The following is a 27500-nucleotide window of genomic DNA, read 5'->3' as shown; positions in this document are numbered from 1 at the left end:
CATCGGGTCACAGACAGCGACACTTTGCAGGGCATAGCCCTCAAATACGAAGTAACGGTAAGGTTATTATTACCGGCACACAAACACGTCTTGTGTGAATGTCTTGTGTGTTATGGTTGTGATATTAAAATCTCATTCACCGCGCATTTGTTTTGATCAACTGTCATGCATGCGAGCATTTTTTGGGACCACCTATTTGCTACGCTGTCATCATGGTCGCGTGTATAATAAAACCAGGGCTTGCAAGATTAACCTAGCATAGATCTCCTACACGATTAAATTATGCTTAGATCCACACATTTATGACTTACTCTCATGATACCTGAATGCAACGGACGGACTGGGCAGGCTTCGAACCAGAAACTTCAGTATCAGATTTCATCCCATTCAAGGCCTGAGCGTCCCTGCTCCACATTAGCTACATTGTTACTGTTACATTGTTGCATTAGCAACATGGTCATCATGACTCATAACAGAATGTGCTACAGTGTAGCAATGTTGGCTACACAAAGGTTCATGTGATCTCGTGTGAGCCACTTCAGCCACATGCAGTGTTTGGCATTCATCTTTCCCATCTCTGTAGCTCACTGTCACTGATGACCATTGTGGACTACTCCAGTCCTGAAGGAGCACAGTGTGCTGGCTTTCCTTTCATCTGGTGTGTTAGTGGTGAAACAGACGCTTGCACACACTGTGTCCCCCCAGGACTGGAGTAGCCCATCCCAGCCCTGGGGGCTTCTAGGAATGTCTGTCTTCCTGAAGATCTGAGTACATTGCTCATCTCTCACCCAATAACAACATGTGTTACTACCTACATTTCTATCAGTATTGATACTGTTGTTACTGTCTTGTGTTATTACAATCTTGTTAGTATAGCTATTTATGTTACGGCTGCTTTGTGACTGCAGTTATTAGTACTGATGTTATTGTTTTGTTAACCTGTTATTAGTACTGATGTTATTGTTTTGTTAACCTGTTATTAGTACTGTTATTGTTTTGTTAACCTGTTATTAGTACTGTTATTGTTTTGTTATACCATGTTATTGTTTTGTTAACATGTTATTAGTACTGTTATTGTTTTGTTATACCATGTTATTAGTACTGTTATTGTTTTGTTATACTATGTTATTAGTACTGTTATTGTTTTGTTAACCTGTTATTAGTACTGTTATTGTTTTGTTAACCTGTTATTAGTACTGTTATTGTTAACCTGTTATTAGTACTGTTATTGTTTTGTTATACCATGTTATTAGTACTGTTATTGTTTTGTTAACCTGTTATTAGTACTGTTATTGTTTTGTTATACCATGTTATTAATGTGTTATTACCGTTATGTCACATATGATTCCAGATGGAGCAGATCAAGAGGACTAACAAGATGTTCAGTAACGACTGTATCTTCCTGCGTAACACCCTCAACATCCCTGTGGTCTCAGAGAAGACCTCTCCCTTCAACGGCCTGTCTCTAGAGTCCCCCGACGGAGATCCCCAGGACCAGGACTTCAACCCCCTTTGTGTGGGGCAGGACAGGGACACTGAGGAGGACCCCTCGCCACCTCTGGCCCCTGGGGATAAGGACAGTAGTAGTTATAAACGGCCCCAGCCGGAAGAGCTGTCGGCTCAAGACTTCCTGCACAGACTGGACTTGCAGATTAAACAGTCAAAGCAGGCAGCACGCAGGCTCAAAGAAGAAGAAGTGAGGTAAGAGTTGGAATACGCCAATGTGGTGATGGCCAGTCACATGGGTTTCGTCCAAAATGGCACCTCACTCCATATTTACTTCATTACTTTTTTAACAGGGCCAATTTATTTATTTGTATTTAAGCTTTATTTAACTAGGCAAGTCAGTTAAGAACAGATTCTTATTTACAGTGACGGCCTAACCCGGCCAAACCCTAACACGGACAACGCTGGGCCAATTGTGTGCCACCCTATGGGACTCCCAATCACGGCCGGTTGTGATACAGCCTGGAATCGAACCAGGGTCTGTAGGCTCTCGGGAGCCTATAGTGCGCTACTTTTGACCATAGCCCTATGTTCGGAATAGGGTGCCATTTGAAATAGTGCCCTATATAGGTAATAGTGTGCAATGTCAGATTTGCCCCTGGCACACTCAGTGAACCACATTGGTTGTCAACTCAGTTGTTCAATACATTCACCTCATCCCTTCTGCATATCACAAGACTTGTTCGCCTGCTAAGATAAAACCAATGAATCAGCTTGGGGTAGGTAACACAAATCCTCAAGTCTAACAAAGTGGGAGGAACTAGCAGTGGTTTTCAGACTAAAAATTCAGACTAGCAGTTGTCCTTTAGCCAACTCTTGTCTTCGTTAAAAGTTGCTTCGTCCAGGTGCATCACTCAAACCAGCAGTCAAATCAGCAGACTGCCTGTGAGCGAGACGTCGAGTCAGAAAGCTGCCCGTGGAAGTGTGACGTCCTGCTTACGCAGATGCAGGTGACGGATGCCTGTCGGATTCTGAGTTCCCCCTGGCCAGTGCCCCTCTCTCCTGGCCTGCGATTGGACCCTAGGGGAGTAGGGTCCGTCTAGGGGAGTAGGGTCCGTCTAGGGGAGTAGGGTCCGTCTAAGGGAGTAGGGTCCGTCTAGGGGAGTAGGGTCCGTCTAGTGGAGTAGGGTCTCTCTAGGTGGATAGGGTCCGTCTAGGGGAGTAGGGTCCTTCTAGGGGAGTAGGGTCCGTCTAGGGGAGTAGGGTCCGTCTAGGGGAGTAGGGTCCGTCTAGTGGAGTAGGGTCCGTCTAGTGGAGTAGGGTCCGTCTAGGGGAGTAGGGTCCGTCTAGGGGAGTAGGGTCCGTCTAGTGGAGTAGGGTCCGTCTAGTGGAGTAGGGTCCGTCTAGGGGAGTAGGGTCCGTCTAGGGGAGTAGGGTCCGTCTAGGGGAGTAGGGTCCGTCTAGTGGAGTAGGGTCTCTCTCGGGGGGTAGGGTCTCTCTAGTGGAGTATGGTCCGTCTAGGGGAGTAGGGTCCGTCTAGGGTCTCTCTCGGGGGGTAGGGTCTCTCTAGTGGAGTAGGGTCCGTCTAGGGTCTCTCTCGGGGGGTAGGGTCTCTCTAGTGGAGTATGGTCCGTCTAGGGTCTATTTGGAATTCAGCATAAGTCAGGCCTGAGCTTGTCTCGCTGACTATGCGTGCTGAGACACAGTCAAGTCTGTGAAGATCGGCAAGTTGGCTGGCACACTAACGCACGCACTCTCTCCACACACACACCCGCACACATACTATTTAAGTTCGAGGAACTGCCAAGTCAGTCCTGAGTCACGCTGGCAGCAGCTGCGGTCTCTCCCTGGCTTGGCCAGGGGCTGTATCCACAAAGTGTCTCAGAGTAGGAGTGCTGATCTAGGATCAGTTTAGCCTTTTAGATCACAGGGAATAAGGCTTACCATATGCTTCCCAGTTGAAACAGTTCCTGCATATATTGTGACTACATGTTGTATCATTCTGGTTAGTTTTGGTGTTCTGCAGCTTTTTTCCGTCTGTTTGAACACACAGCGTTTTTTCTTCTGTAGCTGAAGTCTACGATCCTTCGTCAGTGATTGGTCAGCAGTGCGGATTCTTCAATTAAGTGTTTGTTGTCATTCGATGACAGGGAACTAGTTTTCATGCACATTTTGTTCACTTGAGAAATACTGTATCTTAGATGTAAAATTGTGCGACTGAGACCTCGGCAAAAACGTCAACTAAGACATCTGTAATTAATTTAATCTTAATTCCGACTATTTTGAGGAAGTGTACTTGCTGCTACAGTGTGTGTACTTGCTGCTACAGTGTCTCAAGAGGGACAAATGGTAATATTGATGCTTTTCTTGTTTTTAAAGCGAAGGTATTTTAAGGGAGTATGCAAGAACAGACGTTCACTTGGCCTAGCTGAGTTCTGCTAGGAGCAAACCCAACCTATGTATTTGGACGACTTTAGATTGCCTGTAAAGGGGAACTGACCCTATAGCACCATGCCTACTCTGAGAACGTTGATACCTACTGCCCCGGAGGGTTGATACCTACTGCCCTGGAGGGTTGATACCTACTACCCCGAAGGGCTGATACAGTGCCTTGCGAAAGTATTCGGCCCCCTTGAACTTTGCGACGTTTTGCCACATTTCAGGCTTCAAACATAAAGATATAAAACTGTATTTTTTTGTGAAGAATCAACATCAAGTGGGACACAATCATGAAGTGGAATGACATTTATTGGATATTTCAAACTTTTTTAACAAATCAAAAACGGAAAAATTGGGCGTGCAAAATTATTCAGCCCCTTTACTTTCAGTGCAGCAAACTCTCTCCAGAAGTTCAGTGAGGATCTCTGAATGATCCAATGTTGACCTAAATGACTAATGATGATAAATACAATCCACCTGTGTGTAATCAAGTCTCCGTATCAATGCACCTGCACTGTGATAGTCTCAGAGGTCTGTTCAAAGCGCAGAGAGCATCATGAAGAACAAGGAACACACCAGGCAGGTCCGAGATACTGTTGTGAAGAAGTTTAAAGCCGGATTTGGATACAAAAAGATTTCCCAAGCTTTAAACATCCCAAGGAGCACTGTGCAAGCGATAATATTGAAATGGAAGGAGTATCAGACCACTGCAAATCTACCAAGACCTGGCCGTCCCTCTAAACTTTCAGCTCATACAAGGAGAAAACTGATCAGAGATGCAGCCAAGAGGCCCATGATCACTCTGGATGAACTGCAGAGATCTACAGCTGAGGTGGGAGACTCTGTCCAAAGGACAACTATCAGTCGTATATTGCACAAATCTGGCCTTTATGGAAGAGTGGCAAGAAGAAAGCCATTTCTTAAAGATATCCATAAAAAGTGTTGTTTAAAGTTTGCCACAAGCCACCTGGGAGACACACCAAACATGTGGAAGAAGGTGCTCTGGTCAGATGAAACCAAAATTGAACTTTTTGGCAACAATGCAAAACGTTATGTTTGGCGTAAAAGCAACACAGCTGAACACACCATCCCCACTGTCAAACATGGTGGTGGCAGCATCATGGTTTGGGCCTGCTTTTCTTCAGCAGGGACAGGGAAGATGGTTAAAATTGATGGGAAGATGGATGGAGCCAAATACAGGACCAATCTGGAAGAACCTGATGGAGTCTGCAAAAGACCTGAGACTGGGACGGAGATTTGTCTTCCAACAAGACAATGATCCAAAACATAAAGCAAAATCTACAACGGAATGGTTCAAAAATAAACATATCCAGGTGTTAGAATGGCCAAGTCAAAGTCCAGACCTGAATCCAATCGAGAATCTGTGGAAAGAACTGAAAACTGCTGTTCACAAATGCTCTCCATCCAACCTCACTGAGCTCGAGCTGTTTTGCAAGGAGGAATGGGAAAAAATGTCAGTCTCTCGATGTGCAAAACTGATAGAGACATACCCCAAGCGACTTACAGCTGTAATCGCAGCAAAAGGTGGCGCTACAAAGTATTAACTTAAGGGGGCTGAATAATTTTGCACACCCAATTTTTCAGTTTTTGATTTGTTAAAAAAGTTTGAAATATCCAATAATTGTCGTTCCACTTCATGATTGTGTCCCACTTGTTGTTGATTCTTCACAAAAAAATACAGTTTTATATCTTTATGTTTGAAGTCTGAAATGTGGCAAAAGGTCGCAAAGTTCAAGGCGGCCGAATACTTTCGCAAGGCACTGTACCTACTGCCCCTGAGGGTCGATACCTACTGCCCCGGAGGGCCGATACCTACGGCCCCGGAGGGCCGATACCTACGGCCCCGGAGGGCCGATACCTACGGCCCCAGGTCTCTAAGGAGACCATAACCTGATCAACTTACAGCTGGGCAGCATTATGGTTCAGTGCTCTGTGATTTAACAGCTATGTTACAGGATTTAGAGGAAATGTCATGGTTTCCTTGAAGTGAAACTGGTTTAAACGGGCAATCTGGGATTAGAAAACAACAAGCCTTCACCCTGACACTTGTTTTGGTTAACAGTTGAGGGATGCGGCTGGAGAAATGTAACCACTCTCAAAATGTTTCATACAGAGCTATGGATGAAGGAGAAATCTAGTTTTAATATAGTTTTGAAGCTATGGAGTAAAGCAAGCTTTACATGATCTGAGACTTGGTAGTGGAAACTGGGTTAGATGTTCTGCAGCTGAGTACAGTTCTAGTTGGTAACAGGCAGTCTGTGCTGTCACTCTGAGACACACACACACCTGCTGGTCTAATTGGATTGTGGGTTGCCGTGGTGCCTGAGGGAGTCTGAATAATGGATGAACAATGCTCTGGGAGCAGTATGGTGCTCAGGACACAGCAGCAGGCTGACCTAATCACCAATATCTAATGGTTACGGTGAAAGAAGCTTCCTCTCCTTGTCACCTCCACCTCTCCTTCATCTCTACCTCTCCTTCATCTCCACCTCTCCTTCCTGTCCATCACTCCTTCCTGTCCACCTCTCCTTCATCTCCATCTCTCCTTCATCTCCACCTCTCCTTCCTGTCCATCACTCCTTCCTCTCCACCTCTTTCACCTCCACCTCTCTTTCACCTCCATCTCTCTTTCACTTCCACCTCTTTCCTCCACCTCTCTTTCCTCTCCATCTCTCTTTCACCTCCACCTCTCTTTCCTCTCCACCTCTATTTCCTCTCCACCTCTCTTTCCTCTCCACCTCTCTTTCCTCTCCACCTCTCTTTCCTCTCCACCTCTCTTTCCTCTCCACCTCTCTTTCCTCTCCACCTCTCTTTCCTCTCCACCTCTCTTTCCTCTCCACCTCTCTTTCCTCTCCACCTCTCTTTCCTCTCCACCTCTTTCCTCTCCACCTCTCTTTCCTCTCCACCTCTCTTTCCTCTCCACCTCTTTCCTCTCCGCCTCTCTTTCCTCTCCGCCTCTCTTTCCTCTCCACCTCTCTTTCCTCTCCGCCTCTCTTTCACCTCCACCTCTCTTTCACCTCCACCTCTCTTTCCTCTCCACCTCTCTTTCCTCTCCACCCCTCTTTCACCCCCACCTCTCTTTCCTCTCATCTCTCTTTCCTCTCCATCTCTCTTTCCTCTCCATCTCTCTTTCCTCTCCACCTCTCTTTCACCTCTACCTCTCTTTCCTCCACCTCTCTTTCCTCTCCATCTCTCTTTCCTCTCCACCTCTCTTTCCCCTCCACCTCTCTTTCACACCCACCTTTCTTTCACCTCCATCTCTCTTTCACCTCCACCTCTCTTTCACCTCCACCTCTCTTTCCTCCACCTCTCTTTCCTCTCCATCTCTCTTTCCTCTCATCTCTCTTTCCTCTCCAGCTCTCTTTCCTCTCCACCTCTTTCACCTCCATCTGTCTTTCACCTCCACCTCTCTTTCACCTCCATCTCTCTTTCCTCTCCACCTCTCTTTCACCTCCATCTCTCTTTCCTCTCCATCTCTCTTTCCTCTCCACCTCTCTTTCCTCTCCACCTCTCTTTCCTCTCCATCTCTCTTTCACCTCCACCTCTCTTTCCTCTCCACCTCTCTTTCCTCTCCACCTCTCTTTCCTCTCCACCTCTCTTTCCTCTCCACCTCTCTTTCCTCCACCTCTCTTTCCTCTCCATCTCTCTTTCCTCTCCACCTCTCTTTCCTCTCCACCTCTCTTTCACCTCCATCTCTCTTTCACCTCCACCTCTCTTTCACCTCCACCTCTCTTTCACCTCCACCTCTCTTTCACCTCCACCTCTCTTTCACCTCCACCTCTCTTTCACCTCCACCTCTCTTTCCTCTCCACCTCTCCTCCCTGTCCATTTATCTGAAAACAGTCTAGGGGGGAAATTGCTTGGGTATGAGTTAGAAATGTCAGTGTTGGTAATTTGGGGTTTATGGTCCAAGCTCTACTGTAGACTATTGAGATGCAGCCCTATTAGGTCACATAGATCAGTCTGCAGATGGTTGAGGCCTCCTATCAGCTAATTATAGATCTGCCAGGAAAGAGAGAGGAGGAGAAGGCGGGGGAGTGTGTATCAGGGAAGCAAGGACTAAATGAAGAAGGAGAGGAAAGAAAGCCAGGAAGAAAAAAGGATGTATGTTTGGCAGAAAGAAGGGAGAGAAGATGGAAGGTGCTAAGGAGTGATGGAGAAAAGATGGAAGGGGCTAAGGAGTGATGGAGAGAAGATGGAAGGTGGTAAGGAGTGATGGAGAGAAGATGGAAGGTGCTAAGGAGTGATGGAGAGAAGATGGAAGGGGCTAAGGAGTGATAGAGAGAAGATGGAAGGGGCTAAAGAGTGATGGAGAGAAGATGGAAGGGGCTAAGGAGTGACGGAGAGAAGATGGAAGGGGCTAAAGAGTGATGGAGAGAAGATGGAAGGTGGTAAGGAGTGATGGAGAAAAGATGGAAGGTGGTAAGGAGTGATGGAGAGAAGATGGAAGTGGCTAAAGAGTGATGGAGAGAAGATGGAAGGTGGTAAGGAGTGATGGAGAGAAGATGGAAGGGGCTAAGGAGTGATGGAGAGAAGATGGAAGGTGCTAAGGAGTGATGGAGAGAAGATGGAAGGGGCTAAGGAGTGATAGAGAGAAGATGGAAGGGGCTAAAGAGTGATGGAGAGAAGATGGAAGGTGGTAAGGAGTGATGGAGAAAAGATGGAAGGTGGTAAGGAGTGATGGAGAGAAGATGGAAGTGGCTAAAGAGTGATGGAGAGAAGATGGAAGGTGGTAAGGAGTGATGGAGAGAAGATGGAAGGGGCTAAGGAGTGATGGAGAGAAGATGGAAGGGGCTAAAGAGTGATGGAGAGAAGATGGAAGGGGCTAAGGAGTGATGGAGAGAAGATGGAAGGGGCTAAAGAGTGATGGAGAGAAGATGGAAGGGGCTAAGGAGTGATGGAGAGAAGATGGAAGGGGCTAAAGAGTGATGGAGAGAAGATGGAAGGGGCTAAGGAGTGATGGAGAGAAGATGGAAGGTGGTAAGGAGTGATGGAGAAAAATGGAAGGTGGTAAGGAGTGATGGAGAGAAGATGGAAGGGGCTAAGGATTGATGGAGAGAAGATGGAAGGGGCTAAGGAGTGATGGAGAGAAGATGGAAGGGGCTAAGGAGTGATGGAGAGAAGATGGAAGGGGCTAAAGAGTGATGGAGAGAAGATGGAAGGGGCTAAGGAGTGATGGAGAGAAGATGGAAGGTGGTAAGGAGTGATGGAGAAAAGATGGAAGGTGGTAAGGAGTGATGGAGAGAAGATGGAAGGGGCTAAGGAGTGATGGAGAGAAGATGGAAGGGGCTAAGGATTGATGGAGAGAAGATGGAAGGGGCTAAGGAGTGATGGAGAGAAGATGGAAGGGGCTAAGGATTGATGGAGAGAATCTGACAATTTTTTTGTTGTTTTAATAATGACAATTACAACAATACTGAATGAACACTTATTTTAACTTAATATAATACATCAATAAAATCAATTTAGCCTCAAGTAAATAATGAAACATGTTCAATTTGGTTTAAATAATGCAAAAACAAAGTGTTGGAGAAGAAAGTAAAAGTGCAATATGTGCTAACGCTTCAGTTCCTTGCTCAGAACATGAGAACATATGAAAGTTGGTGGTTCCTTTAAACATGAGTCTTCAATATTCCCAGGTAAGAAGTTTTAGGTTGTAGTTATTATAGGAATTATAGGACTATTTCCCTCTATACCATTTGTATTTCATTAACCTTTGACTATTGGATGTTCTTATAGGCACTTTAGTATTGCCAGTGTAACAGTATAGCTTCTGTCCCTCTCCTTGCTCCTCCCTGGGCTCGAACCAGCAACACAACGACAACAGCCACCATAGAAGTAGCGTTACCCATGCAGAGCAAGAGAAACAACCACCCCAAGGCTCCGATCGAGTGACGTTTGAAACACTATTAGCGGACGCTAACTAGCTAGCCATTTCACTTCGGTTACACCAGCCTCATCTCGGGAGTTGATAGAGAGTCATAAACAGAAGTCATAAACAGCGCAATGCTTGACACACAACGAAGAGCTGCTGGCAAAACTCACGAAAGTGCTGTTTGAATGAATGTTTACGCGCCTGCTTCTGCCTACCACCGCTCAGTCAGATACTTAGATACTTGTATGCTTGTTTGCTCAGTCAGATTATATGCAACGCAGGACATGCTGGTAATATCATCAACCATGTGTAGTTAACTAGTGATTATGATTGATTGTTTTTTATTAGATAAGTTTAATGCCAGCTAGCAACTTACCTTGGCTTACTGCATTCGCGTAACAGGCAGTCTCCTTGTGGAGTGCAACGAGAGAGAGGCAGGTCGTTATCGCATTGGACTAGTTAACTGTAGGGTTGCAAGATTGGATCCCCCGAGCCGACAAGGTGAAAATCTGTCATTCTGCCTCTGAACAAGGCAGTTATGGAATTTTTTTTTTTTTTTTTTTGAGGCAAGTCAGTTAAAGAACAAATTCTTATTTTCAATGACGGCCTAGGAACAGTGGGTTAACTGCCTTGTTCAGGGGCAGAACGACAGATTTGTACCTTGTCAGCTCGGGGATTCGAACTTGCAACCTTCCGGTTATTAGTCCAACGCTCTAACTACTAGGTGTGTGTGTGTGTGTGTGTGTGTGTGTGTGTGTGTGTGTGTGTGTGTGTGTGTGTGTGTGTGTGTGTGTGTGTGTGTGTGTGTGTGTGTGTGTGTGTGTGTGTGTGTGTGTGTGTGTGTGTGTGTGTGTGTGTGTGTGTGTGTGTGTGTGTGTGTGTGTGTAGATCTGTGGGCGTGAGTGTGGATGAGGTGCGGAAAGTCTGCATGTGGTCAGTCCAGTTTAAGTGTGTTGATGTGTGTGTGCTAACGTGTGTGTTCTGTTTGTTCACAGGGACAGTGAAGAGGAATACACACTTCCTGTTTCATCATACCAGGAGATCTAAAGGACACAGTCGTTTACCTGAAGCCCTGATTAACACCCATCCACCCATCAATCCTTCCTACCTTTCCCTTCCTGTATCTCTTTTACCAAACCATCACACTGTCATGTCTAAGTGTTTCAACTGAGGATTCATCCTTTGCCTTTTTAATATTAGTGTCATTATCATACGTTTTATTATTAGTATTCTTCTGGTTTTGTACTGTTCAACTGCTGTCAATCATCTGAACAGCAGGTAGTCTGTTACTATGACACTCATCCACTCACTACACGTCTACATGCTGCTGCTGTACAGAATAACTCTCTGGTCTGTGTATACCACACACACACATGCATACACAGGAAACACACAGGTGTGTGTGTTTGGGCGATTAGTTCGATACTGGCTTTTACCCTAACTCTGATGATCCAATCCCTCCTAGAATAGCATCAGTCCACCAGATGGATGGAGAAGCCTCTAGTATTACCTCCTCTTCCTCCTCCTCCTGTCTTCCTCCTCTTTTCCTCCTCTTTTCCTCTTTTCCTCCTCCTCCTTCTCTTCCTCCTCTCCTCTCTTCTTCCTCCTCTCCTCCTCTTTTCCTCCTCCTCCTCCTCTCCTTCTCCTCTCTTCTTTCTCCTCTCCTCTTTTCCTCCTCCTCCTTCTCTTCCTCCTCTCCTCTCTTCTTCCTCCTCTCCTCCTCTTTTCCTCCTCCTCCTCCTCTCCTTCTCCTCTCTTCTTCCTCCTCCTCCTCTGCTCCTCTCTTCCTCCTCCTCCTCAGTGTTTGAAACAAGGCTGCTTCCATAATGGCAGCCTATTTATACCCCACATTGTGTGCATCCCAAATGGCTCCCTATTCCCTATGTAGTGCACTACTTTTGATGGTGGTGGTGGAGCTGTGGATGGGAGGGGTGGTGGAGCTGTGGATGGGAGTGGTGGTGGAGCTGTGGATGGGAGGGGTGGTGGAGCTGTGGATGGGAGGGGTGGTGGAGCTGTGGATGGGAGGGGTGGTGGTGTTTTGTTTACCTGTTTTGAAGCATTCATTGGTGACATAAAAGGGAAAGCTCTTTTTGAAGTGTGAATGTGCTGTTGTTTTTAAGTGTGTGAAATACTGTACAAATTAAACCATGGCTGAGATTTAATGTGCTTTTTTTTTCTTGATTTGAGGATGAATAAATGCAACTTTAAAACAGACTTCTCTTGGTTGCCTACTTGTTTTTGTTGATGATAAATGTTGTTGTACATCTTACTGAGTTCCGCTCCTCTAGTCTCGTGTTGCATCCTTCCAAATCTCATCTTGTTGACTGGATGATAAGGTGAGAAGCCTGGGCCTCTGAGGCTACCCACCCCTCTGATAGTTGAATGTTTCAAGAAAGAAGAGTTGAACAGCTTTATGTGTTTCCATAGGATCAGAGAGGATAGATGTAACTATACGGGGAATCATCTGGAATGTGACTCAATATTAAGAAAGTTATGCCTTTCTTCTTGATATCTTCTAGTAGCATCAGCTCTCTCTCTCCATCAATAACCATATTGGCTGAAAACCCTGCCTCTTAATGTCAGGTAGCAACATGAGGAACTACATTGTCTCACACAAAGTTTGCATCCCAAATAGCACCCTATTCCATATTAAGGCCCATAAGGCTCTGGTCAGAAGTCATGTACTTTATAGGGAATAGGGTGCCATTTGGGATGAAGCCTTTGATATTCTCTTAATCGGAGTCAACTACACATTAAGAAAGGCAATGTTTTAATTGCTTTTACATTTTTGGAAAAAACATCACAAATATTTACATTTAAAAATACTTAATTTTGTGTCTAGAGTGGTAGTATACATGTTGAATATACTCAGACATACTGAAGCTGGGGACAGATCTAGGATCAGCTTGTCCTCCCACAATCCTAACCTTTACCATTAGTGGGGAAAATGTACACCTGATCCACGATCAGCATCTAGGGGGAACTTCCCACTACTATCCATTTAGCAGAAATCAGATAGAGGGAAATGACACAAACAGGGCCCCCTGGAGGACCCCAAAGGAGTTACCCAAGAACAAAGAGGAGAGGATGGACATACAGGGCTGAAATGATACTGGACAAAAAAGTTAAAAGCCTTAATACAATAGATCTTACATTGATGCTGGATTGAAAAAATAAGAATTAGAATATGATAGGACAGATTACATAGAATGAATACATTTAGATATATGTGTACTTGTTGCAAAAGTCTATTGCAAAGACATACATATTACCTGCAATTGATGAGAAAGCTAAAGTTGGAACTCTACTATCAGACCTATCTCTGTGCCAAATGGCACCCTACTTCCTATATAGTGCACTATTTTTAACCAGAGCCCTATGGGGCCTTGTCAAAAATAATGCACTAAATAGGGAATAGTATGCCATTTGGGACACAACCTTTCCACTAGGCACAGACATCAATTCAACGTCTATTCCAAATTGGTTCAACGTAATGACGTGGAAACAACGTTGAGTCAACCAGTGTGTGTCCATTGGGATGGTTGAACACTCATTCCCCCTCAGTAGGTCAACATTTCACTCCTCAAGGTAGTCAAAGCTGTCATCTAGTAAGTAGATCAGTCAGTCAATTGATTTGACAGAATAACTATTGAATTTCCCAATCGAGTCAGTGTCATTCAGTGACATCGGACTATAGAATTTCCCAATCGAGTCAGTGGCATTCAGTGGCATCGGACTATAGAATTTCCCAATCGAGTCAGTGTCATTCAGTGACATCGGACTATTGCTGATTGTTTTCTAGCAGTATAGTTGAATATATACTTTCAGTGATAATATTACCATTATTGCATTCCAGCTTTCTGGAAATGTCAAATACAATATGTTTTTGCCTAAATGGTTTATTTTTAATACATAAAGGTCATACCTTTCCTCTCATAGAGGCCGAATCCTAACTTGAGATCCACTCGCTTTACTCAAACTTTCACACCAAACTCCCACTGACATCAAGGTAAGAATTCACACCAAAATCAGTCAGTTACTTTCAGGGATCATCATGTCAAGTTTGGATTCTGCTCATTGTGAGTGAGTCGTAAAGCCAGGAGTTTTTCCAAACCATGTTTCCAGAACAGGAACAACTCTAGGCCCTATTCATAGGTTTATCAATCGTCATACATTTCCAGTGGGTTTTTTGAAGGTTGGTCGTAGGTGTTTGAAGGTTGGTTGTTGGTTATTTTAAGGTTGGTTGAAGGTTACAGGCTGCCGTAGATCCTCTTGATGGTCTCTCCCTCACCCTTCTCGATGATGCCCTTGTCAATGTAGGAGTCCACTTGTTGGTCCATGAAGTCCCTCAATTTGGACAGGTCGTAATCTGGAATAAAATACACAAGAATAGAGACAGATTACAATCTAATCTGGAAAAATGTGAACTAGGATTGTGTAAATCCTGAAACGAAACGTAGGCTGAAAATAATTAGCATGTCACATAATAGGAAAAGACACTGCATTCACACAGTTTTGTCTGAAGTGCACAGTTCGGTTTTGACATCTTAAACCCAAATATATCATACTTTAACTATAACAATGATTTATTGATTTAAATGGTTATGCAACATCATGAGTAAGCTCTGGCCATCGTCTTTCAGTTTGAAAAAGTGTATTTCTACTGGTGTGGTGTTTAAGCAGCCGTAGATGAGAGACAGGTGCTTTCACAACAAGTAGTTCTGTTGGTGTTCAAACAATCATTCATCTGATAAAGGATCAGCATCCTATCAAGATACTATAGAATATACATGTAAGTGTACATAGAAGGGGTGGGAGCTGGGAGGAGGTAGGAGGAGTATGGCGGAGGGAGGAGGAGTGTGGAGGAGGGAGGAGTGTGGAGGAGGAGTGTGGAGGAGAGAGGAGGAGTGTGGAGGAGGAAGGAGGAGTGTGGAGGAGGGAGGAGGAGTGTGGAGAAGTGTGGAGGAGGGAGGAGTGTGGAGGAGGAGTGTGGAGGAGGGAGGAGGAGTGTGGAGTGTGGAGAAGGGAGGAGGAGTGTGGAGGAGAGAGGAGGAGTGTGGAGGAGGGAGGAGGAGTGTGGAGTGTGGAGGAGGGAGGAGGAATGTGGAGGAGAGAGGAGGAGTGTGGAGGAGGGAGGAGGAGTGTGGAGTGTGGAGGAGGGAGGAGGAGTGTGGAGTAGGGAGGAGGAGTGTGGAGGAGGGAGGAGGAGTGTGGAGTGTGGAGGAGGGAGGAGGAGTGTGGAGTGTGGAGGAGGGAGGAGGAGTGTGGAAGAGGGAGGAGGAGTGTGGAAGAGGGAGGAGGAGTGTGGAGGAGGAGTGTGGAGGAGGGAGGAGGAGTGTGGAGCAGAAAGGAGGAGTGTGGAGGAGGGAGGAGGAGTGTGGAGGAGGGAGGAGGAGTGTGGAGGAGGGAGGAGGACTGTGGAGGAGGGAGGAGGACTGTGGAGGAGGAGGGAGGAGTGTGGAGGAGGGAGGAATGTGGAGGAGGAGGGAGGAGTGTGGAGGAGGGAGGAGTGTGGAGGAGAAAGGAGGAGTGTGGAGGAGGAAGGAGGAGTGTGGAGGAGAAAGGAGCAGTGTGGAGGAGAAAGGAGGAGTGTGGAGGAGGAAGGAGGAGTGTGGAGGAGAAAGGAGGAGTGTGGAGGAGGAAGGAGGAGTGTGGAGGAGAAAGGAGGAGTGTGGAGGAGGGAGGAGCAGTGTGGAGGAGAAAGGAGGAGTGTGGAGGAGAAAGGAGGAGTGTGGAGGAGGGAGGAGGAGTGTGGAGGAGGGAGGAGGAGTGTGGAGGAGGAGGGAGGAATGTGGAGGAGGAGGGAGGAATGTGGAGGAGGAGGGAGGAATGTGGAGGAGGGAGGAGGAGTGTGGAGTAGGGAGGAGGAGTGTGGAGGAGGAGGGAGGAGTGTGGAGGAGGGAGGAGTGTGTAGGAGGGAGGTGTGGAGGAGGGAGGAGGAGTGTGGAGGAGGGAGGAGTGTGGGGGAGGGAGGAGTGTGGGGGAGGGAGGAGTAGTGTGGAGGAGTGAGGAGGAGGTTGTGATATTGATGGTGATATGGAGTCAAGCAGAGAGAACAGTCCATCTGTTCCTCTGGCTACAGTATGTACTGACAGAGAAGTGTCCATCTGTTCCTCTGGCTACAGTATGTACTGACAGAGAAGTGTCCATCTGTTCCTCTGGCTACAGTATGTACTGACAGAGAAGTGTCCATCTGTTCCTCTAGCTACAGTATGTACTAACAGAGAAGTGTCCATCTGTTCCGTTAGCTACAGTATGTACTGACAGTAAAGTGTCCATCTGTTCCCCTAGCTACAGTATGTACTGGCAGAGAAGTGTCCATCTGTTCCTCTAGCTACAGTATGTACTGACAGAAAGCCACCCTGTACCACTGCCTAGAACAAACACAACACACATGTACGCTAGCATGCACATACAGTACACACACACACACACACACACATCTCTAATGGAAGGAGCTGGGCCAGGGTAAATACAGTAAGTGGTGTGTTACCCAGGCAACAACTCTGTTTCCATGACTGTGTAATGTTGTCCCCCAGCTGTATTGAACAGAGAGAGAGAGAGAGAGAGAGAGAGAGAGAGAGAGAGAGAGAGAGAGAGAGAGAGAGAGAAAGAGAGAGAGGGGGATTGAGAGAGAGAGAAACAGAGAGAGGGAGAGAGGGAGAGAGAGAGGGAGAGAGGGAGAGAGGGAGAGAGAGACAGATAAAGAGACAGACAAAACAAACCTAATGGGTTTTAAATAAAAGCCAGCTGATATTTCCATAGTTCATTATAATGTCACTCAGTAAATTGTGTTTACAATATACAAATGATACAGAAACAGATCAGAACATCCTCTCTAATATCTGTGGCTAATCTAAATGCTCTCTTATACACTATAGGCTGCTTTCCCAGACACAGATTAAGCCTGGTCCTGGACTAAAAATGACTTCAATGGAGAATCTCCATTGAAGTCCAGACCTGGGCCAGCCTTCAGCTGCTTGGGAAACCGGCCCGATATGTACTGGGTGTGCACCAGTACACCATTTACAAACCGTTCCCTACACATTACAAACCGTTCCCTACACATTACAAACTGTTCCCTACACATTACAAACCATTCCCTTCACATTACAAACCGTTCCCTACACATTACAAACCGTTCCCTACACATTACAAACTGTTCCCTACACATTACAAACCATTCCCAACACATTACAAACTGTTCCCTACACATTACAAACCGTTCCCTACACATTACAAACCGTTCCCAACACATTACAAACCATTCCCTACACATTACAAACCGTTCCCTACACATTACAAACCGTTCCCTACACATTACAAACCGTTCCCTACACATTACAAACTGTTCCCTACACATTACAAACCGTTCCCTACACATTACAAACTGTTCCCTACACATTACAAACCGTTCCCAACACATTACAAACTGTTCCCTACACATTACAAACCGTTCCCTACACATTACAAACCGTTCCCAACACATTACAAACCATTCCCTTCACATTACAAACTGTTCCCTTCACATTACAAACCGTTCCCAACACATTACAAACCGTTCCCTACACATTACAAACCGTTCCCAACACATTACAAACCATTCCCTTCACATTACAAACTGTTCCCTACACATTACAAACCGTTCCCAACACATTACAAACCATTCCCTTCACGTTACAAACTGTTCCCTACACATTACAAACCGTTCCCAACACATTACAAACTGTTCCCTACACATTACAAACCGTTCCCTACACATTACAAACCGTTCCCTACACATTACAAACTGTTCCCTACACATTACAAACCGTTCCCTACACATTACAAACCGTTCCCTACACATTACAAACCGTTCCCTACACATTACAAACCGTTCCCTACACATTACAAACCGCTCCCTACACATTACAAACCGTTCCCTTCACATTACAAACCATTCCCTTCACATTACAAACCGTTCCCAACACATTACAAACCATTCCCTTCACATTACAAACCGTTCCCAACACATTACAAACCGTTCCCTACACATTACAAACCATTCCCTACACATTACAAACCATTCCCTACACATTACAAACCGTTCCCTACACATTACAAACCGTTCCCTACACTTTACAAACCGTTCCCTACACATTACAAACCATTCCCTACACATTACAAACCGTTCCCTACACATTACAAACCGTTCCCTACACATTACAAACCGTTCCCTACACATTACAAACCGTTCCCTACACATTACAAACCGTTCCCTACACATTACAAACCGTTCCCTACACATTACAAAGTGTTCCCTACACATTACAAACCGTTCCCTACACTTTACAAACCGTTCCCTACACATTACAAACCGTTCCCTACACATTACAAACCATTCCCTACACATTACAAACCGTTCCCTACACATTACAAACCGTTCCCTACACATTACAAACCATTCCCTACACATTACAAACCGTTCCCTACACTTTACAAACCGTTCCCTACACATTACAAACCGTTCCCTACACATTACAAACCGTTCCCTTCACATTACAAACCGTTCCCTACACATTACAAACCGTTCCCTACACATTACAAACCATTCCCTTCACATTACAAAGTGTTCACGGGACATTTGAGTGACTTCACATCTCATTTCCATAAGTGATCATATCTGGGTGAATAGATCTTCTGGTGAATAACCCAACAGTGTCAGTACCTGAGGGAAGCTCACTGGCATACTCAAACAGGAAGTGGAACCTGTTTCCTACTGTGTGTGTGATAGTGTGTGTTTTCCTCTATGAGTAGCTCCATGTTGACAGGGCCCTGACTCTCTCTATTACCTCCCCATCAGATGTCTCCTCTCTGCCATCAGTAAGGACGAGAGGCCCTTCTCTTCCCAGACACCCACCGGACTGCCTGATTGGCATACTAATCAACCACAATGGGTACAGAGAGGAGACCTGCACTTCACACACACACAGTGGCAATGCCCTACGTAGGGCAGGTGGGACGAGGCCCCACCAAAATAATGGAGATTTTCATGCAATTCTGTTATTTCATGTCACAACAATAAACTGCATCATATCAGTTAGAAAACAATTTTATGGGCCTCCTGACTGGCGAGGCGGTCTAAGGCACTGCATCGCAGTGCTAGATGCGTCACTACAGACCTGGATTCGAGGCTATATCACAACCGGCTGTGATCGGGAGTACCATGGGGCGGTGCACAATTGGCCCAGCGTCATCCGGGTTAGGGGAGGGTTTGGCCCAGCGTTATCCGGGTTAGGGGAGGGTTTGGCCTGGGGGCTTTACTTGGCTCATCGCGCTCTAGCGACTCCTTGTGGTGGGCCGGGTACCTGCAGGCTGACCTCAGTCGTCAGTTGAACGGTGTTTCCCCCGACACATTGGTGCGGCTGGCTTCCAGGTTAAGTGGGCGGGTGTTAAGAAGTGTAGTCTGGCGCGTTATGTTTCAGAGGACGCATGACTCGACATTCACCTCCCGAGCCTGTTGGGGAGTTGCAGCGATGAGACAAGATTGGGGAGAAAAGGGGGGTAACATATATATATATATATATATATATATATATATATATATATATATATATTTTAATCGCTTGATCTAATAAAGCATACACTGTTACTTTCCCATGAATTGTCACTTTCCCATTGTATTGTTGTTTTGGTACATTTTTGTTCAGTAAGGCAGCTCCAAAATGCAGCTATTTCAGTCTCGCTGAGAGGAGAGAGAAGAGACAGGGTAGATAGGAGAGAGGATATAGGAGAGAAAGTATAGAGTGGAGAGAGAGAGTGAAGAGAGAGAAGAGAGAGGAGAGAGAGAGAGAGAGAGAGAAGAGACAGGGTAGATAGGAGAGAGGATATAGGAGAGAAAGTAGAGAGTGGAGAGAGAGAGTGAAGAGAGAGAAGAGAGAGGAGAGCGAGAGGAGAGAGGGAGGACCTGCACTAAACACACACAGCCAAAATAACAGAGAGAGGAGAGAGAGGAGAGAGAGAGAGGATAGAGGAGAGAGAGAGAGAAAGAGAGAGAGCGAGAGAGAGAGAGACAGAGACAGAGACATAGACAGAGATAGGATAGAGGAGAGAGAAAAAGAGAGAGAAGGACCTACAAAGACACACAGCCAAAAGAAGAGAGTATACTGTATATATAGAGAGGAGATGTATCAAGCGTCTCAGGGTGGGAGTACTTTTTCCCTGTCCATGTAATCGTATTCTTTGTGATCTAAAAGGCAGAACTGATCCCTAATCAGAACTCCTACTCTTAGGTGATTGATAAATACGGTCCCTGGACAGTACACTCAGGAGAGAGAAAATACACTCACCATAAGAATATCCTAAACATATCTATAACTAATTATACCTCCAATATAACAACAAACTATATCTAAGTGTCTGTCTTTATGGCTGTACAATAGACAGTTGATTGGTTATTTAGGAGGTCCCAGTGGTCCTCCACACCAGACAGTTGGACTGGGCTGGTCTCATACCAATGCAATCTACTCAATTAACCACCAATGGGAACTGACGGAACACTTGGCTGACCGAATCTGCTTCACTCTTATTGACCAGTGGATGTCTACAGGATTACAGTGCCTTTGCGAAAGCATTCGGCCCCCTTGAACTTTGCGACCTTTTGCCACATTTCAGGCTTCAAACATAAAGATATAAAACTGTATTTTTTTGTGAAGAATCAACAACAAGTGGGACACAATCATGAAGTGGAACGACATTTATTGGATATTTCAAACTTTTTTAACAAATCAAAAACTGAAAAATTGGGCGTGCAAAATTATTCAGCCCCCTTAAGTTAATACTTTGTAGCGCCACCTTTTGCTGCGATTACAGCTGTAAGTCGCTTGGGGTATGTCTCTATCAGTTTTGCACATCGAGAGACAGACATTTTTTCCCATTCCTCCTTGCAAAACAGCTCGAGCTCAGTGAGGTTGGATGGAGAGCATTTGTGAACAGCAGTTTTCAGTTCTTTCCACAGATTCTCGATTGGATTCAGGTCTAGACTTTGACTTGGCCATTCTAACACCTGGATATGTTAATTTTTGAACCATTCCATTGTAGATTTTGCTTTATGTTTTGGATCATTGTCTTGTTGGAAGACAAATCTCCGTCCCAGTCTCAGGTCTTTTGCAGACTCCATCAGGTTTTCTTCCAGAATGGTCCTGTATTTGGCTCCATCCATCTTCCCATCAATTTTAACCATCTTCCCTGTCCCTGCTGAAGAAAAGCAGGCCCAAACCATGATGCTGCCACCACCATGTTTGACAGTGGGGATGGTGTGGTCAGCTGTGTTGCTTTTACGCCAAACATAACGTTTTGCATTGTTGCCAAAAAGTTCGATTTTGGTTTCATCTGACCAGAGCACCTTCTTCCACATGTTTGGTGTGTCTCCCAGGTGGCTTGTGGCAAACTTTAAACGACACTTTTTATGGATATCTTTAAGAAATGGCTTTCTTCTTGCCACTCTTCCATAAAGGCCAGATTTGTGCAATATACGACTGATTGTTGTCCTATGGACAGAGTCTCCCACCTCAGCTGTAGATCTCTGCAGTTCATCCAGAGTGATCATGGGCCTCTTGGCTGCATCTCTGATCAGTCTTCTCCTTGTATGAGCTGAAAGTTTAGAGGGACGGCCAGGTCTTGGTAGATTTGCAGTGGTCTGATACTCCTTCCATTTCAATATTATCGCTTGCACAGTGCTCCTTGGGATGTTTAAAGCTTGGGAAATCTTTTTGTATCCAAATCCGGCTTTAAACTTCTTCACAACAGTATCTCGGACCTGCCTGGTGTGTTCCTTGTTCTTCATGATGCTCTCTGCGCTTTTAACGGACCTCTGAGACTATCACAGTGCAGGTGCATTTATACGGAGACTTGATTACACACAGGTGGATTGTATTTATCATCATTAGTCATTTAGGTCAACATTGGATCATTCAGAGATCCTCACTGAACTTCTGGAGAGAGTTTGCTGCACTGAAAGTAAATGGGCTGAATAATTTTGCACGCCCAATTTTTCAGTTTTTGATTTGTTAAAAAAGTTTGAAATATCCAATAAATGTCATTCCACTTCATGATTGTGTCCCACTTGTTGTTGATTCTTCACAAAAAAATACAGTTTTATATCTTTATGTTTGAAGCCTGAAATGTGGCAAAAGGTTGCAAAGTTCAAGGGGGCCGAATACTTTCGCAAGGCACTGTAAATGAAACAATGGCTGATAGTTGCAGTGTCATAACCAGGAAATGCTCTGGTCTGGGTCCTCTGCTGTGAGGGTTGATGAGGGTAACTGGGAGTAGATACACACACACGCACATGCACACACACACACCACAGTAATTAGGGCAGCAGACTCATCAAGTCTGTGTCCCAGTTCCAAATGGCATTCTAGTCCCTATGGAATGCACTACTTTTGACCAGGGCCCATAGGGTAGTGCCAGTAGTGCACTATATAGGGAATAATGTGCCATTTGGGATGCATGCCAAGCCTTATCCATATTCATGAGGTGTGGGGGTAACGCAACGCATCACCCACCAAGCTTATTTTAATTGCAAATCCAGCTGGACAAAGCAGACTTTAATTGAACTATTCTTCAGTGTGTCGCTACAGACTTATCTGTGACCAGACACAGTTTGCAGTAGGAGGGGCGGGCGGGTGTGTGTGTATGTGTGAGTGTGTGTGTGTACTAATGTTGGAACGTTAGCTGAAACTGTACACTGAACAAAGGGACTGTTTGGGTCCTACAGAGATTGTATAGATTCTCCAGACAGACTCTACGAACAGCATAATGGACAGCAGCCAGCCCTGTTGACTCCAACATCAATCCTATACCAGACAGACAAGAATCTGTCTGTCTGTCTCTCTCAGTTCAAGGGGCTTTATTAGCATGGGAAACGTGTTAACGTTGCCAAAGCAAGTGAAATAAACAAGAAACAAAAGTGAGCAGACACAAAACAATATCAACAAAAAATGATTAGAATTACTCAAAAAGTTTTAAAACGATAGACAAGTGTTATATTATCAGCTATGTACAGCGTTTTAGAAATGTGCATCTCTCTCTCTCTCTCTTATATATATATATATATATAGTTGTCTTACCGTCTTTGCCCTCGTCTTTGTTGTGTTTCTTCAGCCACTCAATGTTCTTCCTGATGGCTTCCAAGTAGATCTCAGACTTGCCTGGGTGATCTATAATAGAGAGGGAGATAACATTTTGAAATGTTCATTCAAATTGTTCAACTGAAATGGTTACTCTGGTAACATGTTCGCTGCAAACACAATCCTTCTTGAACTGGCCTCTGGTCTCAGTGGACGGCGCTTCTTCCTTGGTTGAGTCTTTCAGGTTCTCATACTCTTTCTGCATCTTGGCCGCCTCTGCCTTGGTGTTGTCATCGTCCTCTGGGGTCTTCCCTGCAACACAGGCACAACAGCAGACAGTTACCACCAACCAAACTCAACCCGACTGAACCCAACTCAGCTCAACCCCACCCCACCCCACTACACCCAACCCAACCACACCCAACCCAACCTAACCCCACCCAACCCAAACCCAACCCAACCTAACCTAACCTAACCCAACCCAACCCAACCTAACCTCACCCAACCCCAACCCAACCACACCCAACACAACCACACCACACACAACCTAACCTAACCCCACCACACCCAACCACACCCAACCCAACCTAATCCCACCCAACCTAACCTAACCTAACCCCACCACACCCAACCCAACTCTACCACACCCAACCCAACCCAACCCCACCCCCCCACACCCAACCCAAACCCCACCACACACAACCCAACCACACCACACCCAACAACACCCAACCCTTAAAGGGGAAGTTCAGTATTGCACAACCTGTCTGAGCAAAGTACCTTAACCTTACATTTACAGTGCCTTGCGAAAGTATTCGGCCCTCTTGAACTTTGCGACCTTTTGCCACATTTCAGGCTTCAAACATAAAGATATAAAACTGTATTTTTTTGTGAAGAATCAACAACAAGTGGAACACAATCATGAAGTGGAACGACATTTATTGGATATTTCAAACTTCAAAAACTGAAAAATTGGGCGTGCAAAATTATTCAGCCCATTTACTTTCAGTGCAGCAAACTCTCTCCAGAAGTTCAGTGAGGAGCTCTGAATGATCCAATGTTGACCTAAATGACTAATGATGATAAATACAATCCACCTGTGTGTAATCAAGTCTCCGTATAAATGCACCTGCACTGTGATAGTCTCAGAGGTCCGTTAAAAGCGCAGAGAGCATCATGAAGAACAAGGAACACACCAGGCAGGTCCGAGATACTGTTGTGAAGAAGTTTAAAGCCGGATTTGGATACAAAAAGATTTCCCAAGCTTTAAACATCCCAAGGAGCACTGTGCAAGCGATAATATTGAAATGGAAGGAGTATCAGACCACTGCAAATCTACCAAGACCTGGCCGTCCCTCTAAACTTTCAGCTCATACAAGGAGAAGACTGATCAGAGATGCAGCCAAGAGGCCCATGATCACTCTGGATGAACTGCAGAGATCTACAGCTGAGGTGGGAGACTCTGTCCATAGGACAACAATCAGTCGTATATTGCACAAATCTGGCCTTTATGGAAGAGTGGCAAGAAGAAAGCCATTTCTTAAAGATATCCATAAAAAGTGTTGTTTAAAGTTTGCCACAAGCCACCTGGGAGACACACCAAACATGTGGAAGAAGGTGCTCTGGTCAGATGAAACCAAAATTGAACTTTTTGGCAACAATGCAAAGCGTTATGTTTGGCGTAAAAGCAACACAGCTGAACACACCATCCCCACTGTCAAACATGGTGGTGGCAGCATCATGGTTTGGGCCTGCTTTTCTTCAGCAGGGACAGGGAAGATGGTTAAAATTGATGGGAAGATGGATGGAGCCAAATACAGGACCATTCTGGAAGAAAACCTGATGGAGTCTGCAAAAGACCTGAGACTGGGACGAAGATTTGTCTTCCAACAAGACAATGATCCAAAACATAAAGCAAAATCTACAATGGAATGGTTCAAAAATAAACATATCCAGGTGTTAGAATGGCCAAGTCAAAGTCCAGACCTGAATCCAATCGAGAATCTGTGGAAAGAACTGAAAACTGCTGTTCACAAATGCTCTCCATCCAACCTCACTGAGCTCGAGCTGTTTTGCAAGGAGGAATGGGAAAAAATGTCAGTCTCTCGATGTGCAAAACTGATAGAGACATACCCCAAGCGACTTACAGCTGTAATCGCAGCAAAAGGTGGCGCTACAAAGTATTAACTTAAGGGGGCTGAATAATTTTGCACGCCCAATTTTTCAGTTTTTGATTTGTTAAAAAAGTTTGAAATATCCAATAAATGTCGTTCCACTTCATGATTGTGTCCCACTTGTTGTTGATTCTTCACAAAAAAATACAGTACAGTACAGTACAGGCACTGTACCTTTACCATAACCATCCATAAAAATAAACACATCCAGAAGGGAATAATGAAAAGTACAGTGACTGTAGATTTACCTGACACTAGTCACAGAGCCACCGCAAGGTCAATCAGGTGGAATGATATGAAAAGGACAGGTCACTCCATAGTGACTGGGTGATATTTACCTGTAGGAGGGATGATGCCAGGGATCCCCACTGACTGGGTGATATTTACCTGTAGGAGGGATGATGCCAGGGATCCCCACTGACTGGGTGATATTTATCTGTAGGAGGGATGATGCCAGGGATCCCCACTGACTGGGTGATATTTACCTGTAGGAGGGATGATGCCCGGGATCCCCACTGACTGGGGGATATTTACCTGTAGGAGGGATGATGCCAGGGATCCCCAGTGTTTTCCCCAGCTTATTCTTGGTCTGCAGAGCGATCATAGCATCCAGGTTCTCTACAGGAGCATAGACATATAGAGGTCAGACTGGTTTCCACAACACCACTCATTCAGTATTCAATCTATATTCTATATTTATACGTTCCACTTTTTCCTTCCTTCTAGCTCTCCCCTGCTCTACCTCTCGCCTCTTTTTCCACAGCACTACCATTATTTACTATATTATCTATTTCTGTTCCTCTCTTTCTTTCCTATCTCTTCTACACTCCCCTTTCTCTACCGTTCCCTCACTCTTTCCTCTTTTTCATTCAAGAACACCACTCATTATACTATGAGAGTTCTGATTCCAGAACACCACTCATTATACTATGAGGGTTCTGATTCCAAAACACCACTCATTATACTATGAGGGTTCTGATTCCAGAACACCACTCATTATACTATGAGGGTCCTGATTCCAGAACACCACTCATTATACTGTGAGGATCCTGATTCCAGAACACCACTCATTATACTATGAGGGTTCTGATTCATGTTTTGAACAGACTCTACATGTCTAGGAGCCAGCTGAACTGTCTAGTTGATACTGAAGACAGCTGTGCTGTTCTGTGAAACAGCCAGTTCAGAGAGCTTTCTCATTGTCTCTTTCACTTCCATCCTCTCCCTCCCTCTCTACTGTAGAGATGACGCTGTGTCACAGCCCCCGTGTCCTGCTGTTTGTGACCTTTATCCCCTCCCTCCCTCTATCTCTATCTTTCTCGCTCTCTCACTTTCTCTCTATCCCTTATCTCCCTAAGGCAGATCAGTTGTGTGTAATAGAGGTGACTCATCCCTATCCACAATCACGGGTCACTGAGGACACAATGGCCCGTTGCCTGGCAACCCGGAATTCCATCCCCACGTCTCCACGGGACCTAAATATAACGTCGTCGGGGTTGCCAAGGAAACCCCTGTCTATTATGTCATGTATTCAATTTAGTCGTTATTATCGTTGTGTGTTATCTTTTATCCCCCCCCTGTGTCTTACCAAGGTAGTATATACATGTTATTATATAGATAATAAACTGTGTCTTATCAAGGTAGTATATACATGTTATTATATAGATAATAAACTGTGTCTTACCAAGGTAGTATATACATGTTATTAAATCGTTCTGTTAGGTGACCTAAACTGGGATATGCTTAACACCCCGGCAGTCCTACAATCTAAGCTAGATGCCCTCAATCTCACACAAATCATCAAGGAACCCACCAGGTACAACCCTAAATCCGTAAACATGGGCACCCTCATAGACATTATCCTGACCAACTTGCCCTCCAAATACACCTCCGCTGTTTTCAATCAGGATCTCAGCGATCACTGCCTCATTGCCTGTATCTGCTATGGGTCCGCGGTCAAACGACCACCCCTCATCACTGTCAAACGCTCCCTAAAACACTTCTGCGAGCAGGCCTTTCTAATCGACCTGGCCCAGGTATCCTGAAGGATATTGACCTCATCTCATCAGTCGAGGATGCCTGGTCATTCTTTAAAAGTAATTTCCTCACCATCTTAAATAAGCATGCCCCGTTCAAAAACATGCAGAACTAAGAACAGATATAGCCCTTGGTTCACTCCAGACCTGACTGCCCTTGACCAGCACAAACATATCCTGTGGCTGACTGCCATAGCATCGAATAGGCCCCACGATATGCAACGTAGCACACGTTCCAGCAGGTATATCTCACTGATCATCCCCAAAGCCAACACCTCGTTTGACCACCTTTCCTTCCAGTTCTCTGCTGCCAGTGACTGGTACGAATTGCAAAAATTGCTGAAGTTGGAGACTTTTATTTCCCTTACCCACTTTAAACATCAACTATCTGAGCAGC

At 45.2% G+C, this 27500-nt stretch overlaps 2 protein-coding genes across 3 annotated transcripts in view; one reads left to right on the top strand and one right to left on the bottom strand.

The window, feature by feature from the left end:
- Positions 1-12074, top strand: part of LOC139385277 (lysM and putative peptidoglycan-binding domain-containing protein 2-like) — a 12510-nt gene extending 436 nt beyond the window's left edge. The window contains exons 1-3 of the mRNA XM_071130447.1: positions 1-57; positions 1352-1701; positions 10777-12074. The exon at positions 1-57 is cut by the window's left edge and continues 436 nt beyond it. Of these exons, the coding sequence (XP_070986548.1) occupies positions 1-57; positions 1352-1701; positions 10777-10828 (459 nt within the window). The 3' untranslated portion in view covers positions 10829-12074. The remainder of the gene's footprint in view (positions 58-1351; positions 1702-10776) is intronic.
- An 836-nt stretch (positions 12075-12910) lies between these two features.
- The window catches only part of LOC139385273 (secretogranin-3-like), a 28471-nt gene continuing 13881 nt past the window's right edge, over positions 12911-27500 (bottom strand). For both annotated transcript variants that reach the window (XM_071130440.1, XM_071130441.1), the window contains exons 9-12: positions 25602-25685; positions 23092-23205; positions 22894-22983; positions 12911-14150 (exon numbers count right to left, since the gene is read on the bottom strand). In XM_071130440.1, the coding sequence (XP_070986541.1) occupies positions 14032-14150; positions 22894-22983; positions 23092-23205; positions 25602-25685 (407 nt within the window). In that variant the 3' untranslated portion in view covers positions 12911-14031. The remainder of the gene's footprint in view (positions 14151-22893; positions 22984-23091; positions 23206-25601; positions 25686-27500) is intronic.

Source organism: Oncorhynchus clarkii, chromosome 26, assembly GCF_045791955.1.
Source record: "Oncorhynchus clarkii lewisi isolate Uvic-CL-2024 chromosome 26, UVic_Ocla_1.0, whole genome shotgun sequence".
Classification (NCBI taxonomy): domain Eukaryota; kingdom Metazoa; phylum Chordata; class Actinopteri; order Salmoniformes; family Salmonidae; genus Oncorhynchus; species Oncorhynchus clarkii.
The sequence above is the reverse complement of the archived record's forward strand: the minus strand, read 5'-3'. Positions and strand labels throughout refer to the sequence as shown.